Source organism: Bubalus bubalis, chromosome 21 (genome assembly GCF_019923935.1).
Source record: "Bubalus bubalis isolate 160015118507 breed Murrah chromosome 21, NDDB_SH_1, whole genome shotgun sequence".
Taxonomy (NCBI): domain Eukaryota; kingdom Metazoa; phylum Chordata; class Mammalia; order Artiodactyla; family Bovidae; genus Bubalus; species Bubalus bubalis.
Genome location: NC_059177.1, coordinates 28,799,909 through 28,817,957, shown reverse-complemented (window position 1 = coordinate 28,817,957; position 18,049 = coordinate 28,799,909). Strand labels below are relative to the sequence as shown.

The following is an 18,049-nucleotide window of genomic DNA, read 5'->3' as shown; positions in this document are numbered from 1 at the left end:
CTGCTCTGGGATTCTGTCTTTTCAACAAGCTCCCAGCAGAGGATACTGGTCAGGCAGTTGGTTCATGGACATTCTTGGAGTAGCAAGATTCTCTGCTAAAGTGAAGTGTTTCAGCCTGTTTTTATCTTACCTATTATTTGAACAGATGTAGGGTATTTTGGAAGTTTGGGGACAATATCTGTTATGGGAAGATGTATGCCAATATATGCCAACTTACATATAGGCCTTATCTATTATTTGAACAAAGTGATGCCATGAAACAACTTTGATTTTCCAACTGAAAATGTACACTATTTAGGATTCAAACTGGAGTGGGGAGGAAACAGAAACAAAACTAGTTGCCTTAATAGACGATGCAGTTATCAATTGTTTTAAATAAACACTTTTTTAAAGCTTCTGTTTTGATGGACAACAGCATGTTCAAAACTAGTCAATTTAAAGACATCATCCTTTGCCATTTTTGGTGAAATATGAACAAGTGCTTTCTAGAAAACAGACACAAAAACAATTATGGCTATATTAGAAGAGTTATGGGATCTAAACATACTAATTGTAGAAACCTAGGATAAGTTATTTAAGCTATATGACCTATGTTTCTTCATCTGTAAAACACCAGTAATACTTATCTCATAGACTTACTGCAAGGTTAGGTGAAGTAATATATATAAAAGGCTCAGCACAGTCTCTGGTGGTAAGTGACAGTTAACAGTATTATCACCTAGGTTTGCTGCCTGTCTTTGAGCTCTGAGCCCCAATATATGCCAACTTACATACAGGCCTCAAACTTGACCCAGCATCTTCCCATAACAGACAGTGACCCCATCACTTCTTCAAACTTCGAAGATACCCTACACCTGGCCTTCTTTATGTACTATGATTAGCGTAAGAGTAACAGATAAAACCAGAATTTCATTTAAAAACATGGGAAAAAAAAACTAGTACAATAAAGTTACCACTTTTCAGTCCAGGTTCGATGCATGAGACAGGGCGCTCAGGGCTGGTGCACTGAGATGGCCCTGAGGGATGGGATGGGGAGGGAGGTTCAGGATGGGGGACACATGTACACCAGTGGCTAATTCATGTAAATGTATGGCAAAAACCACTACAATATTGTAAAGTAATTAGCCTCCAATTAAAATAAATTAGTTAATTTGCAAAAAAAAAGTCAAAGAATTGCTTAAATTACCACAAATGAACTAATAACAACAAACTATAACTCTGAAGAAACAAAATCTAAACAACTGCAACTGAAAATCGTACCTCAAACCAGCACAGCGTTGGACTCAATTTTCTGATATTCCATGCAGATTCAACCTTTATTTGTTATGAAGAAAAGGATAGTGTCATATGAGATGCAAAGTCATTTAGAAAGAAAACAACTATATCCACTTATTCAACTAGTATATGAACAGTATTGACATGTGTTAAACCTAAGAAGTGTCTATGGCTTTGCTGATGTCAAGGTGATCAAAGGCCTAGTCTCTACTTTCTTCAGAATTTTATAAAGTGAAGCTTTTGCACTGGTAAGAGTACCAGAACACAAGAGCACATAAGCAAGAGCTTTGAAACTAAAGAAAAGCAATGCATGCTCAATTTCTGTCCTTCTCAACTACGTTACTTACCTCCCAAATATTTCATAAACAATCTACCAAAAGACTCAAAGATAATGTTAAAGTACCCTCTGTGGCATTTAAAAAGCTGCTGAAGAATCTGGCTTTTCAGAGAAGGTCTGCAAGAATAAGTACATTCTAGAGAAGACCTTGAAGTCTGCAAGACTTCGTGATTTCAAATATATGAATCTAAGAATGAAAAATGCAAAATTTTATTGGGCATAACTAAACACTCTCACTCATCTTCTCAAGCAATATGAAGCTATTTTTTCTGTCAAAGAAAACATTTTCTCTGACTATGGTGTTCTAAAAAGGTGAGTGAAACAAAATCCATTTTCAGTTATAGTATGCACTTAATACACTCATTAATATTCATTTTGGAGTCAAATACAAATCTCAAAAGTCACCTTTGAAATTTTCAGAATCTCAACAGCAAAAAAACTTGACACATATCAAATCCTTATCCCAATATTATGCTAATACTATGATGTTAAGTAGGCGAGAAAAGCAGGTTAAATAATAGTACATACATTACAACCCAATATAAATACATGTGTGTGATGAAAGAAGCCGAGAAGAGAAACATTTCCTTGTAACAACGGTTACCTTTGATAGCTGAGATGACAGGAAATTTTAATTATTTTCTTCCTGTATTTTCCTTTACAATGATATGAATTATTTGTGTAATTTAAAAAGAAGGAGGGGGGAGGGATACAATAGGGGTAGGAGATGAACTATTATATACAAAATAAATAAGATACAAGAATACAGTGTACAGCACAAGGAAATATAAGTAAAATATATAAAAATACTGAATCACTACATTGTAAACCTGAAATATTGTAAATCAACTTTATGCCAATTTAAAGAATTTTTTAATTTAATAAATAAATAAAAAACAGGGAAGCATATGCACACCTCAAGTATAACCCCTTGAGCAAAAATTATTACCAATAGATACAGGGACACATTAACTGGAAAGATTTTTTTTCTGGCTTTCCAGCCTTTTGAAAAAAACATATATATACGATCAGAGATATAGGTGAGAAAGAAATTCAGCTCTTCATTTACAGAATCAAGTGTGGTATAAGAAGAGATACAAGACAATTGTATATATTTCTTTAAAAGATCATTTAAAAAAGTAAGATCATCCTTACTTTACAAAAAGATTTACTTTTGCAATAGGATTTCACTGAATAGCAAAAAGATACAATTCAGGTTTTTAAAATGTGATTTACATACAATTTTTCAGAAGTACAAATACTATTTAAATTTAGGGACACCTGCAGATAAATGCTCACATTCCTTTTTGTACAAAATACTATACCTTACATCTGTTAATAGACAGCTCAGAGAAAGACTAGAAATGGTGAAGTTTACCCCTTTCCAATGTCAGGTGTCATGTGGCAACAGCTGTCTCATTTGGTCACTTCATCTCCTAAAAGAGATGAGAGCCCAGGATATCCTTCTTCCCTACCTTCAGCTTTACTTCCCCACTCTGCTATTGAGTGAGACTAATGCCAAGAGAGAAGAAAAAAAAGACCAAATAAAAGCATTATGCTGGGGCTTCCACAGTGGCTCAGTGCGTAAGAATCTGCCTGCCAATGCAGGGGACACAGGTTCAATGCCTAGTCCGGGAAGATCCCACATGCCTTGAGCAAGTAAGCCCATGTGCCACAACTACTGAGCCTGTGCTCTAGAGCCCGCAAGCCGCAACTACTGAGCCCATGCACCCTGGAACCCGTGCTCCGAAACAAGAGGTCACTCCAATGAAAAGGCTGCATACCTCAACTAGAGAGTAGCCCCTGCTTGCCACAACGAGAGAAAAGCTTGTGCAGCAATGAAGACCCAGCACAATCAAAAATAAATAAATGAACAAATCTTTAAAAAGCATTATGCTTTCATGCTGGCATCCATCACCAACAGACGTGTGCACCTCAGTTCGGACTGTCCCCAAATAAACACGACTGGTCTCACTCATGACCTTAATACAGTTTACTCTGTACAACAGTCTATGCCGACGTTCACAGACACACACGCACTTACATTCCTCTCTCCTTCGGTGACACGGGTCTCATAGCAATATGCCAGAAGGATATCAATCAAACTGTAGTACACCTGACGATGGGCTTTCTTGTCCAGCAGGTAAGATTTATTAACAAATTTTCGCAGCTGATATTTCTCTTCTTCAGAAAAAGACACTAGAAGAAAATGCATTTAAAACTTAGATGTTTCATTCTGTTTGGTAAAACCCCCACTGCAGACAGATTTGTCAAAATTAGAACTTTAATTATAGAAACTGAAATAAAAATTCTTAAACTCTGGATATGGAAACAACTTTTTAATTAGACTTCACAATTTTTTTTAAGAGCTATGTATTTGTTCAAATTCTAGTAGGGCTAAAAAAAAAAGAAAAAAAAAATGTCTAAACAATATCTATTCCTTATATCCAGACCCCTACCACATACTGGCTGTTTTTTTTTTTTTTTTTTTTTTTGCTACACAGTTCTGTACTCAAGACAGCTAAATGACAGAGTTACTGACTTTAAAAATAAGATAATTATATTTTGATAACAGAAAACATGTGAAACACTCTGTAAATATTATTTCGAAGTATTCCCATGTATTAGTCAATTTTAAGGGCATATTATTTTTCAAAATATCATTTATACAAAGTTTTACATAAATATGCAAATTTGATTATACCACGCATACTAGACTGGTTGGAAGAGGATGTTTCCTTTTCTTCTGCTGCTTGGCACCCTTTATCCTCATCAATAACTTTTTCCATGTTAAAAAAAATCTAGTATATATCACTTCATATTTTTCTTTACAACCATAGGACACACAAACATGTATACAAGGGAGTTAATATCTTTTCCTCCCCAGAGAATCAGATTATTTTTTTCCATCTAGCCAGTCTAACTCAATGACACCTCCAGGAAATCTCCCCAAGTCACTTGGTACTTAGCTAATTTTGTGAAGGAGTAGAATATTCCATGGTGTGGTATGCTCTATCCAACCACTCCCCCTACTGATGGGCATTCACTCTGCTTCCAACTTGATGCCACTGATGCTGCTGCTGCAGTAAATGTCATATCATATGTCACTGGATACTGGAGGCCTTATTTCCATAAAACAGATCCCCAACAGTAGACTGACTGGGTCAAAAAATTTATCTGTTTTTAAGAGATACTTTATTTAAGGGCTACATCTCTCCTTTGTAATGGTCATGGACAGAAGTTCCCTTCCCTAAGCATATCTCTTGCTTGCTCCCAGCCATAAATGCTTTTTTAAAAACCATTTTCAGTTTAATGGATATGAAAGGACTGTGGTAAGAAAAATTCTAAAATGACCCCCAATAAGACATCACTTGAGTGTGGGCAGGAACTGTGACTTGCTTCTATTCAAAAGAATACGGCAACAGCAATAGGACAGTTACTGTTACGATTATTATGACTATGTTCTGATATTGGCAGAGACTCTCCCGCCAATCGCCAATCGTGAAGAAATAAGATGTCATGTCATGAGGGGGCCACGTGGCAGGGAACTGTGGGATCCTCTAATATCTGAGAGTGACGCCCCGGCTGAAAGCCAACAAGAACATGGGGGGTCTCAGTTCTATAGTCGCAGGAATCAAGTTCTGCCAACCATCATGTGAGCTTAGAAAACAACTCTGAGCTTCAGAAAGGAATACAGCTGCAAACACCTATTTTTCGAAAGTGAAAAGATGGCCATATTTGTCTCCAGCCTTCCAATACCCCGAGTAGAGGACCCCACCTCAGCTTCTAAGCATCTAGATAAACCGTTAAGTATCTACATATGTTATTACCTCTAAGTCAGTGTCATCAATCTCTTCCCTTACAAATTAATTCTTCATTTTCCTTCTGTGCCCCATAACAAGACCACTTTCAAATTCACTTTAAAAGCTGTTCAACTCAGTCATGAGGAACATTTAGCTTCCAGTACCAGTGAATATCAAAGTAATGCCAAAATAACTTTGAAGCCTTTTTTCCAGATTTCAGAATTGTCCATTATATGCAGGTCAGGACAGGCTAAACTGCTGTAACAGACAGACCCAAAATACATTGGCTTCAGTAAGACAGAAGTTTCTCTCTCACAGTACTACTCAGAGTGAACAGTCCAGGACAGGTGGGTATCAGGGTCTCCATACCTGTCTCCTGACCCACGAAAACAGCCAAATCAGAACTCTGTTTCTGATCTGTGGTAACTTGGAATGCAATAAGAGGAAACTAATACGTGACATATCGCTGTTACGTCAGTTAGTATTTCTCTAACTGCTAAACTCCGAACATTATTTCATAGATTTGTCTGGCAACTTGGATTTGCTCTCCTATAAATTACCCAAATGTTTTGGCCAGTTTTTTTCTGGATGGCTTGTCAAATATTTAAGAACTTGTCTATTATGGATTCAAACCCTAGTCATCTCTCCAAATCTACTGCCTCTCTACTGACTCTGTTCAGAGGATCTTAGGTCATTGAATTATTTATGTCTGTGTGTAGTCCAATATGTCTATCTTTTTTTTTTTTAACCAGATAGTGAATTTATAGCCTTCAATAAGGTTTCTCCAACTCCTGAATTGTCCATGGAGTCTCTCAGCTTTTAAGAGTTACTGTTTCCTCTTTTAAATTTAAATCTATAATCTATCTGAAAATTACTTTTTTGTATTTTCAGATTTTGGTTAATTACAGATGAGGAGTTAATTGTGCCAGCACAGTCTGCTCAGTAAGCCATCTTTTCTATTGTATTGAACCACCAACTTTATCAAATAGATCTGCTGCTTTTCTTGCTAAATACTACTTCCAAGCACTTTAGGTTTTTGTCACCTGCAAATACAGTATTTTTCCCATTCCCAATAAATGATCAACAGAAGACAGAGACACTATGTCCTTTTATATATCAGTCACCTTACCAACAGAGAAGGCAATGGCACCCCACTCCAGGACTCTTGCCTGGAAAATCCATGGATGGAGGAGCCTGGTAGGCTGCAGTCCATGGGGTCGCTACAAGTCGGACACGACTGAGCAACTTCACTTTCACTTTTCTCTTTCATGCACTGGAGAAGGAAATGGCAACCCACTCCAGTATTCTTGCCTGGAGAATCCTAGGGACGGTGGAGCCTGGTGGACTGCCGTCTATAGGGCTGCACAGAGTCGGACATGGCTGAAGCGACTTAGCAGCACTTTACCAAGGGCTTCTCAGGTAGCGCTAGTGGTAAAGAACCCCCTACCAATGCAGGAGACACAAGAGACGTGGATCTGATTCCTGGGTCCATAAGATCCCCTGGAGGAGGGCATAGCAACCCACTCCAGTATTCTCGCCTGGAGAATCCCATGGTCAGAGAAGCTTGGTGGGTTATAGTCCACAGGCTCACAAAGAGTTGGACAGGGCAGAAGCAACTTAGCACACATGCATATATAGGCATTTAAATGTACATACAGAGAGACCCAAAATACAGTGGCTTCAGTTAAGACAGAAGTTTCTCACACTACTACTTGGAGTGAACAGTCCGGACGGCTGAGTATCAGCATCTCTACTATATGACTTCCATCTATGGTATAAGATGCTGTTTCAGGTTAAAATTTTCCAACCAATGGCAAAATGGAAGAAGAAGAGGATGACAAACACCTTTTTTCTAAGGAATTGATCCAGAGAGTGCACACAGCACTTTCACTCACTTCCTATCATCGAGGACTTAAGTCTTACAAACACATCCAGGGGCAAGAAAGGCAGGAAACTTGGCCACTAGCTGAGAGGGCATGAGCTCAGTTTTAACTCAGGAAGCCTCTTCTTAGTGGAGAAGAGTTAATAAAAGCCACGTGTTTTTAACACCTTCTCAGAAACCAAAAATTATTAAACTACCTTTTTAGTATTCCCAAGTCACTCTCTTGATAGCCAGTTAAGTCCCAGCCTTTCTGTCTCTGCTCAACAAAAGACTGCCCTTCTGTTCATCACAACTGGGCAAAAGCCCGAAGGAAAAGAATATGATTACTCCCGTATAATGGTCCCTTTTCACATATCGTTTTCATGTTTATACTCTCAGGAGCCTTAAGTTTAACATGGCTTCTTTTTGCTGTAAGGTTTCCTTCCAGCAGTTTTTTGCAGTCTGTTCTCTTGGGAAAAAAAATCTTAAATACCCTTACATTAAATTACTAGAAGCAATATTCCTTTACTTACTAAAATACCATTAGTACTAAAAAAAAAAAAAAAGACAGGATATGACATAAAATACACTATTTTTTTCAGCCATGTTAAAAAGTCTATGTTTAAAAAAATTTTTAATATATTTGTACAAGCATTGTTTACATAAACAAGTAACTATATGAACATATTTAATTTGCTGGCCAGCAACAAAAAGAAATGTGTATATTTTAAAGTTTAATAATACAGGTGAGTATAACACAGTTAGGAGAAGCACTCTTTAAAGACTGACTTCTAAAAAAACAAAAAAAGATTGAATTCTAAAAAAGAAATTCATGTGACAGATCAACTGGGTATTGACTGTCCCATTACAGGGTTCATATGAAGATTTTTCAATTAAAGAGAAGCTCTCCATTCACTTAAAGTGGTCTGATGTGAGGAAACTATAAAAAGGAACATTTCTTCACTGCATGAAGAACACATATCTGACAAAATATTTGAAGACTCCTATTACTCAGCAAGAACACCTGAGAAGGTATTCCCTTGGGTACAGTTTTGGAGACGCTCATTAGTTTAGCTAATAGGAAAGGGCCAGGTGATCGTGACAACAGTATCTCACTAGAGAAAAGCCTTTAGACTCGAGCTGGCTAAGAAAGACTTCTGCTTCCATGGAATTCTGAATCACAAGGTAAGCGTGCCCAGAACCAGTGAACAACATACCAAATCATTCACACACACATTTATTCCTTACTCCTAAGTCATCACACCTGTATGTATTCAATGATTTGTAAAGGTTGACTTGGGTACTATGAGCTCTGATGTTATATGACCCACAGATAAGTCTTTCCATACATCACAAATAATTTTCTATGACTGTACACACAAGGCTGACTTGAATGCACTCTTCCAAATTCCTGAATGCTGGGTGCCCCTAACCTTCTCTTACAACACAACCACCTTTTCTTGGGTGGTTTGAGTTCCAGTTTGGCCTAAGCAGTTCATTAAAAATACAAAGAAATATTTAAATTCTGAACTTCAAACAAAGAAACCAGAGATAATAAATAACAATAACAGCAAACCAAGAAATCAGTAGAGAAACCAAAAGTCTGAGCTCCCTCAGGCCTTTCACATTAGAGATATAAATCATATCACCCAAAGGGAAACTTGGGGAGATTTGCACACAGTCAGGTGCAACCAAGGAGAAGCACCACAAATAACTACAGATGTGGTACAAATAATACTTGGATGCTTGCCACCACAATTAACATTTATAATAAAGTCAAGCATTCATGTGACTTTAGCTACACAACATAGCAGCTTTGCTATCCAGTTCATAACATTTTGGTTAATTATACTTCTGTAAACAATCTACAGGGTTTCCCAGGTGGCTCAGTGGTAAAGAATCTGCCTGCCAATGCAGGAGATTCAGGAGCGTCTCGCAGGTTCAAACCCTGGATCAGGCAGAACCCCTGGAGGAGGAAATTGCAACCCACTCAAGTATTCTTGCCTGGGAAATCCTGTGGACAGAGGAACCTGCTGGGCTACAGTTCAGGGGGTCGCAAAGAGTCAGATAAGACTCAGCAACTGAACACACAACAACAAATAATCTACAGTCAAACAAAAGCCTATTTCGGGCTCTATTTGGGGAAGAAACTGGTGCCTTAACATGGAAGCAAATGGCCCAAGATCACCTCCCGAGATGAGAAACTCCATCAATACATTTGAAGACCACCAAGTGGCTGCCACCAAAGTGGAAAGTGACTTTGTTACTTCACTTCAAACATCATCTGTTTTTATTACTTTTAAATCTTCTTTGCTGCCTAATTCCCTTCCCAAACATCCTTGTCCTCTGTGGGTCAACAAATCATACATGATCTGGCTCCTCTCAGAGAAATGCAAACCTATTCCATTGTACACTTTCTGGAAACAGATCAAGGGAATCAGAAGAAAAGGTACTGCACTCAAACCCTTGGCCCCAATGGGCAGCCCCACAGTGTTGCAGCTTTCAGGGCTGATGCTGACAGTTTAGCTCTGCAAACACTGGTGCCAAACAGGATGCCCCTGCTAGGAAGTTCACCGACTATGAGTGTTACGTGGTGTCATAACAAGCAATCATGTGCCAAGATTCTTGGGCTGAGATTAACCGCTGAGACACAACATGGGAAATGTGGTAAGTTCATCCTCGTGAAACCAGAGCTCAGTGGGAGCACTGCGTTTAACACTTCCATTTACAAGCCTTTGGGGAGGAAGATCCAGATCATTATAGAATTGAAGACGGCAAGGAAAGTCTCCGTGTTGTAACTCAGAGCGACGTGATGAATATGACAAAAGTCATAACCGAGGCAAAGACAGGGGACAAAGTTTATCACCTAAGGCTTATCTGGAAATCAAGACAATCCAGCTTAATGCTTTAGGAGGAGGAGGAATCCAAGACGCACCCCTCACCTGCACTGTTGTGTCTGCTGGAAATGTCCCCCTGCAATGACAGAGAGGAAGAAGGCCTGGGAGCAAAGAGGGGATAAGAGGAAGAGGAGGAAGGGGGAAATTACAGCAGCAGCACGCTGCTTGAATGAGCTGAGAACTTCCAAGTTCATGTTTTGGTTTATTTCTTTTCTCCCCTATTTGAGCCCGGTTCGACGCATTTCAATGTGTGCCTCTAATTCTGGGTGTCTCAAAACATTGAACAAGAAAAAAAAAAAACTGAAAGAAGAATCACGTAAACAAAGAACTTGCCCTTAAAGTCATGTAAATGTACAAAAACTGTCATTTCAAACGGAAGCCAATTCCTGGCTCTCCTGCCATTGATTTACTCTGTATTGATAATTTCTAACACATAATATGCTAAGATTTTAAGTAAAGGGTCTAGTTCAATCCTCATGACAATTCTGTGAGGCAGATACAGGATTTCCACAGCATCCCAGAGCAGTTGCAAAGTCACAAAGCAGCCTGTGGAGGAGGAGGGCATTAAACCCTGAACCCCCTATTTACCTTATATCCTAGGCATAACCAAGCTTCCCTGATAGCTCAGTTGGTAAAGAATCCACCTGCAATGCAGGAGACCCCAGTTCAATTCCTGGGTCGGGAAGATCCCCTGGAGAAGGGAAAGGCTACCCACTCCAGTATTCTGGCCTGGAGAATTCCATGGACTGTATAGTCCATGGGGTGGCAAAAAGTTGGACACGACTGAGCGACTTTCATAGGCATAACCATTACTTAGCACATTTACAAGAGGTACCATCTGTACAACAAAGAATTCAAGTTCCTCTACCTTTATCACATGCCCTTGTTGTTTTTAAAAGTGATTCTTAGAATAAAGCACTGTAACAGTTTAATGGGCTGGGAATGTGTCTGAAGCACCAGTCTGGGTTACACACCACAGAGACTCAGAAGGGACAGTGCTTAAAGGCACCAACTGGCTTATCCTTCTGTTAAAAGTATACATAGAGAACGACTGAGACAGAAAATAGGACCTAGAATACACTACAACTGATTAAAGCAGAGCAAGTTAAAATTTAAAATAAAGTTAAATACCATCTCGATTTTTAAGGCAACTAGCTCACCCTTGTGGACAGAAAACTACACAACCACCAATTCCTTTCCAGACTGCTTCAGTAAGATACCACACCAAAACTGGGGAACGGACTCAAACCAATAGAAAGCATTGACGATTTAAGTCTGAACAAACTTTCTAAGCAGGTCTATAAATCGTGTTAGCAGTCCCATGCCTGAAAATTCCCCTACATGATACGGGAAGTCTCTGAAAGATTCTTGAACTCAAATCAAATATACAACCAAGGATTTGCTGAAAACAATGTAACAAGAATCATCATTTACAAATAAGTTTCCATTGTGCCGGAGAGTCAACTCCAAAAAATACTGGCAATTTTTCAATCTGGTAGAGACCACCTAAATTCTAATGAAACCTGACTACAAAAATATTTACTGCAATATTTATTTCATTCTACAAATATTTGTTGAGTACCCATTACATGATAGGCTCTTTTGAGGCTCTAGAAATAGAACAAATAGCAAGCTACTGCATTTCTATGCAGAGGATCAAAATACTGTGAAGCAACAGTTTCTTCAGAATCAGTGGTCAAAGGTCACTGCAGAACCATGTAAACACCCCAAATGTCCACAAATAGTCAACAACCCAAACAGTCACCAGTTATGACACAAAAACACAACAGGACACTAGGCAGGTATGAAAAGCTTCAGGTAGAACTGTAAGCATTGATGGAAGATGTACAACGTATACTATAAAGAAAGCAAAGTGAGAAGAGAGTGTATATGAATCTATGTGTATAAACTTCTAAAAGCAAATGCTTAGATGTGGGTATATGTGTTTAGAATACCCCAAATTGTTAACAGTGATTATTTTCAGGAAAAGGAATTTGGAGTGAGGAGATTCTATATTCCATTTCATGCATGTGTGTGTGTATATGTTCCTTTCATTTAAACACTGAATTTTTTTTTTTTGGAAGTAAGATTGTTCGCTCTCAAATAATGCATAGGATGGATTTTTTAATACATGTATTTTTATTATATAATTTTCAAGTGTACAGCATTAAAATTCAACATCTGCATATACTACAAAATGATCATCACAAGTCTAGGCATGGTATTTTTAATATATAATTAAAAGCCAAATCAGTATAACAGAAAACATTAGCCCACTATTCTTGATCTATGTGAAATTGTTATAATTCTAATTCACAGACTTAACATACCAACCTCCCACTTAGAAAAGGTGTTAATAAAATGCGTGTGTGTGTGTGTGAGTGCTCAGTCATGTTGAACTGTTTTGTGACCCCATGGACCATAGCTCACCAGGCTCCTCTGTCCATGGCATTCTCCAGGCAAGACTACTGGAGTGGGTTGCCATTTCCTACTCCAGGGAATCTACCCAACCCAGGGATTGAACCCATATTTCTTGTGTCTCCTGCACTGGCAGACATATTTTTTACCACTGCACCACTCGGGAAGCCCATTAATAATATGCCTGTCTAAAACTACAACTCTGTGTATAATATTTGGCTTAATGTTAAGCATGGCACAATCGTCTCTTGTGGCTCATAAAACCCCCTAACTCAGCCTTATTTGGTAAAAATTGCTCTCTGTAAGGTACAGAAAGGAAGATAACTAGTCCTGCTTCCACATGAAACCACTTCTGAAATAACTGGGGAGAACTTATCAAATTCATCCAACAGACAAAAGGATGGAAAACTTGGTCTTTTTTCACCATTACTAATACTCAAACGCCTTTACCACAGAGGAACATTCAGATCCCACAAGCAGATTATTCAACAACTACACATGTCCTGTATGTTAATGTCCCTAAATTTGATAAAAATATTTTAAAAAATTAAGAAATTTTAAAGAACCCCAATGAGTCAAAAGTAAAATATATTCCAAAAGAATTTTCTGAGACAAATAAGTATAAGTACTGTGTGACATTTCCAAGTCCCGGGTAAAGCTCCTATTTCCAAAATTAGCAAATCAAAATAATATCTTCACCCCATGTGACAATTACAATTGTGTGCTTAAGAAAGGAGTGTGCAAATGAGTCTTATTTTGAGTTTCTTACCTAACGCAGCAAGATTTTCTTCCTCCTGACTCTTTCCCAAAGAGGTCATCATTTCTGAATATAAATCACTCCACCAAGGAGTATATTCCAAAACCTGCTTAACTGCTTCATCTTCCATAAAGTCAGCTCTGGAAAAAAAAAATGAAGGGGCTTGTTACATATAATCAGGCTGGTTTTCGCTGTTTAAAATTTTACCTTAATTCATCATATTTGTACTAGAAATACAGACTGATCTAAAGCACATTTCAAGGCAAGACTGAGTGCTGCTATTACTTTCACTGTGGTTACTAATCATCATAAATGCAAAGTAAGCCTAGACTAAAGGGGTATTTGACATTTGCGATCTTTTTAAACAGAAAGTACAGAGAAGACCAGTCCCCCCTAAAGTCCTATGTCCTATACCACAGTTATGTGGGATGAAGCAAATCTGAACACTCGATGCTCATGAAGGCTAGGCCTTGTGCAATTTGCAAATATTACAAATTTTCATAAGCTTATAATAAATAGTATTTTAATTCCACCACCACCACCAAGAGGTCTCTCTCTCACATACACACACACATCATTTTTTAGTATGTGCACTCATGTTTCCTTCCAAGACGCAATCTATTTCATTTAGCTATGCTAATATTTATAGACCCTAAGTCAAAACTATTGCAAAAGATAAAAGGAACTTTCACAGAGAACAGAAAATTACTTTTCCTGTACTTTCTCAGTTTTAACTAGAAAAATAACTGCTACATTCAAAGTAAACTCTTTGAAGACACTTATTCAGAAACGATGCTGTCTTACAGCTTCCCAGGTGGCAGTAGTGGTAAAGAATCCACCTGCAAATGCAGGAAACAGAAGAAATGTTGGTTTGATCCTTGGGTCAGGAACATCCCCTGGAGGAGGGCATGGCAACCCACTCCAGTATTCTTGCCTGGAGAATCCCATGGACAGAGGAGCCTGGGGGGCTACAGTCCATGGGGTCACAAAGAATTGGACACAATGGAAGCAACTTAGCATAGCACACACAGCACAAATACTATCTTATATTCAAAGTTGGAAATTGGAAAAGAATGACATAAAGTATAACTTACGGTGGAAAATTCATTGATACTTCAGGTAATTAGAACCTCAAGACACTGGTCGTTTTGATACACTGGATTTTCTAGCTCATGGTTTTAATACTTTAAAGACTTTAATAGACTTTAAAGACTTTCAATGGAGATACTGAAATCTTTTTAAAATTAGAAAGATCACAGATAACTTACTGAGTTCTTTGGATGTGGCAAGCCCTGCACTAAGTGCTTTTCATTCATTATTTCCTTGAATACCCACACCACTTCATTAGGCAATGGGTGCTATCAATACTCCCCTTTTACACAAGTGGAAACTGAGGGCTGGAAAAGTTGTGTACCAGGGTTAAGGTCAAAGAACCAGTGAGAAGTGGAGCCAGGATTTGGACCCCTTTAAGTCTCAGTCTGAAATCCAAGCTATTAACCAATATAAACATTCCATTTTTATGAGTGAGGAAATAAAGCACATATTGGACAAAACTGAACAGCAATTATCTTGAAGGAGTAATTCTCAGTGCCAGCTCCTCTCGGGATCAGGCTGTTGCCCAGGACTCTGGCCTGAACAGTTAGGTGGACCACAGTGCCCCCCGCAGAGACAGTGACACAGGATGCTAACAGACTCGACTGGAGAGGGAACGGCTTCTGCTTTGGGACGAGTTATTGGAGGTGTCCTTGTAGGAAAGACAGAAACTTGTCCCCCAGGCAGTCAGATATGTTAACCTGTGCTCAAGAGAGACACACAGAAGTCCTGAGCATTCACACAGTTACTGAGGCGAAAGAAGAGGACAGAACACCCAGGGTGAAGTGGCCACATGAGAGGAAAGGGTGTTGAAAGCTGGAGCACCAAGGACATTTTAATCAAGGGTAGAAGAAGGGCAACCCACTCCAGTGTTCTTGCCTGGAGAATCCCAGGGACGGGGGAGACTGGTGGGCTGCCGTCTCTGGGGTCACACAGAGTCGGACACGACTGAAGTGATGCAGCAGCAGCAACAGCAGAAGAAGAAGGGCCCATCTGAAAAGATGCTGTTTTTTTTTCCCCAGGAGGAAAAATAATAGAGGGAAAATCCTCTTGTAAAACAGTATCTCTGCCACCTTCATGCACACCCCTCAAAAAATTCAAAAATGTTTTGAGTAAAATCTCACTAGTACAGTCCCTCATCTAAACAGTGATGGTTCATTCCTTGTGATGCCCAATATCTAAGGTTGACTGATGCTCTACGTTCCAGAATAAATTATTTTCAAGTTTTAAAATGCCATGAGTTCAATGGGCATTCACTGAGTGCCCTCTCTGTGTGGCATAAGACAGAAGACCAGTAAGACTCTTACCCTGTCCTTCAGGGCACCACAATTCAATGGGAACAATAGAAAAAAAAAAAAAAAACACAGAATGTTACAAAACAATGCGGTAAAAACAAGATGAGCTATAACACATGAGCACTTCCTATGCCAAGCAGGAAGCGAGGGTGCCAGGGGGTGACAATTGAGCCCAGCCTTACAGGATAAGTCAAAGTTATTCAGGGAAAGCAGGAAAGGGGGAAAAATCAGCTGGCAAAGGGAAATTAGGAGTAAAAAATGTGTGAGAAGCGGTGTGGTACAGGTGGGGAGATGCAAACATTCATTACTGTCATCATATGAAATGCGGGCAGGGGGTGGCAAAATAGACGCCACAGAGGCAGGTAGCATCCAGATAACAGAAACCTTTCTATACATGCTAAGGAGTTAGGAGTTTATGCTTTAGGCAAAGGAGAGCCCAGATCAGATCAGATCAGATCAGTCGCTCAGTCGTGTCCAACTCTTTGCGACCCCATGAATCACAGCACGCCAGGCCTCCCTGTCCATCACCAACTCCCAGAGTTCACTCAGACTCACTCCATCGAGTCGGTGATGCCATCCAGCCATCTCATCCTCTGTCGTCCCCTTCTCCTTCTGCCCTCAATCCCTCCCAGCATCAGAGTCTTTTCCAATGAGTCAACTCTTCGCATGAGGTGGCCAAGGTACTGGAGTTTCAGCTTTAGCATCCTTCCTTCCAAAGAAATCCCAGGGCTGATCTCCTTTAGAATGGACTGGTTGGATCTCCTTGCAGTCCAAGGGACCCTCAAGAGTCTTCTCCAACACCACAGTTCAAAAGCATCAATTCTTCGGCGCTCAGCCTTCTTCACAGTCCGACTCTCACATCCATAAGGAGAGCCCAGTAAGGCCTTAAGCAGATTTTCACTCTCAGTAGACACTGCACTGATGCTTTTATGGTTGATGGATCTGCAGAAGAGCAGGGCTGGAATGAGAAACGCCAGCTACGCAGTTAGGGGACAGCTGCAACAAGCCAGACACAGATGAGGGCCAGGAAGAGATGGAGAGAAGCAAAGTAGAAAGACATAAGTGGTACAATTTCAGGATTGACTGGAAACGTGGAATAAAGAACAAAGTCCAAGGTGAATCCCAGGTTTTCAACCTGGGTGACTGGGATGAAATAAAGGGCATCCTATTAAGCAGAAAATTCAGGAAGATTTTACAGGTAAAATGATGCATTTGATTTTAAACATGTGGAAATAGAGGAGTCAGTGAGGTGCCCAGTCGCTCTCTAAACCCTTCGCCTGGCTTTTCTTCATAGCACTTATCACAATAGAAATACTTTTCATTTCCCCACTGGAGTGTAAGCCCCTTGAGGGCAGGTACCATGTATTCACCATTCTCTGCCTGCTGTCTGCAACACTGCCTGACATGGAAGTCATTCAAACAAATATTGGTAGAACAAGTAAGTATATACATGAAAGAATGAATAAGTGACATTTTATTCCAGTGTTTTTTCTGAAGGTTGCTATTTTGCATAAAGAACCACACTGGGAAAGAGGTGAACCTTTCTTTTCAAGCTTCTAATTACTACTTGTCATTTTGCTGCTGCTGCTAAGTCGCTTCAGTCGTGTCCGACTCTGTGCGACCCCATAGACGGCAGCCCACCAGGCTTCCCCGTCCCTGGGATTCTCCAGGCGAGAACACTGGAGTGGGTTGCCATTTCCTTCTCCAAAGCATGAAAGTGAAAAGTGACAGTGAAGTCACTCAGTTGTCTCCGACTCTTCGCGACCCTATGGACTGCAGCCTACCAGGCTCCTCCTTCCATGGGATTTTCCAGGCAAGAGTACTGGAGTGGGGTGCCATTGCCTTCTCCATGTCATTTTGAGATCTCCTCAATAAATCCAGGAGCTTGATCATTCTATCATCTTCTTTACCAAATGTATAATGCTGAACATTACAATTTTACATGACTCCCCAGATTAAGAGGTATAAACTACCATATATAAAATAAATAAGCTACAAGGACATATTGTACAGTACAGGGGATAGAGTCAACACTTTATAATAACTTTTAGTTCAGTTCAGTCGATCAGTCGTGTCCGCCTCTTTGCGACCCCATGAATAGCAAGCAGCACACCAGGCCTCCCTGTCCATCACCCTCTCCCGGAATTCACTCAGACTCACGTCCATCGAGTCAGTGATGCCATGCGGCCATCTCATCCTCTGTCGTCCCCTTCTCCTCCTGCCCCCAATCCCTCCCAGCATCAGAGTCTTTTCCAATGAGTCAACTCTTCGCATGAGGTGGCCAAAGTATTGGAGTTTCAGCTTTAGCATCATT

At 39.7% G+C, this 18,049-nt stretch overlaps 1 protein-coding gene across 1 annotated transcript in view; it reads right to left on the bottom strand.

Moving 5' to 3' along the window:
- The window catches only part of SHQ1 (SHQ1, H/ACA ribonucleoprotein assembly factor), a 100,930-nt gene that overhangs the window by 63,699 nt on the left and 19,182 nt on the right, over positions 1-18,049 (bottom strand). The window contains exons 6-8 of the mRNA XM_006070145.4: positions 13,361-13,488; positions 3,657-3,811; positions 1,261-1,314 (exon numbers count right to left, since the gene is read on the bottom strand). Coding sequence (XP_006070207.2) covers positions 1,261-1,314; positions 3,657-3,811; positions 13,361-13,488 — 337 coding nt within the window. The remainder of the gene's footprint in view (positions 1-1,260; positions 1,315-3,656; positions 3,812-13,360; positions 13,489-18,049) is intronic.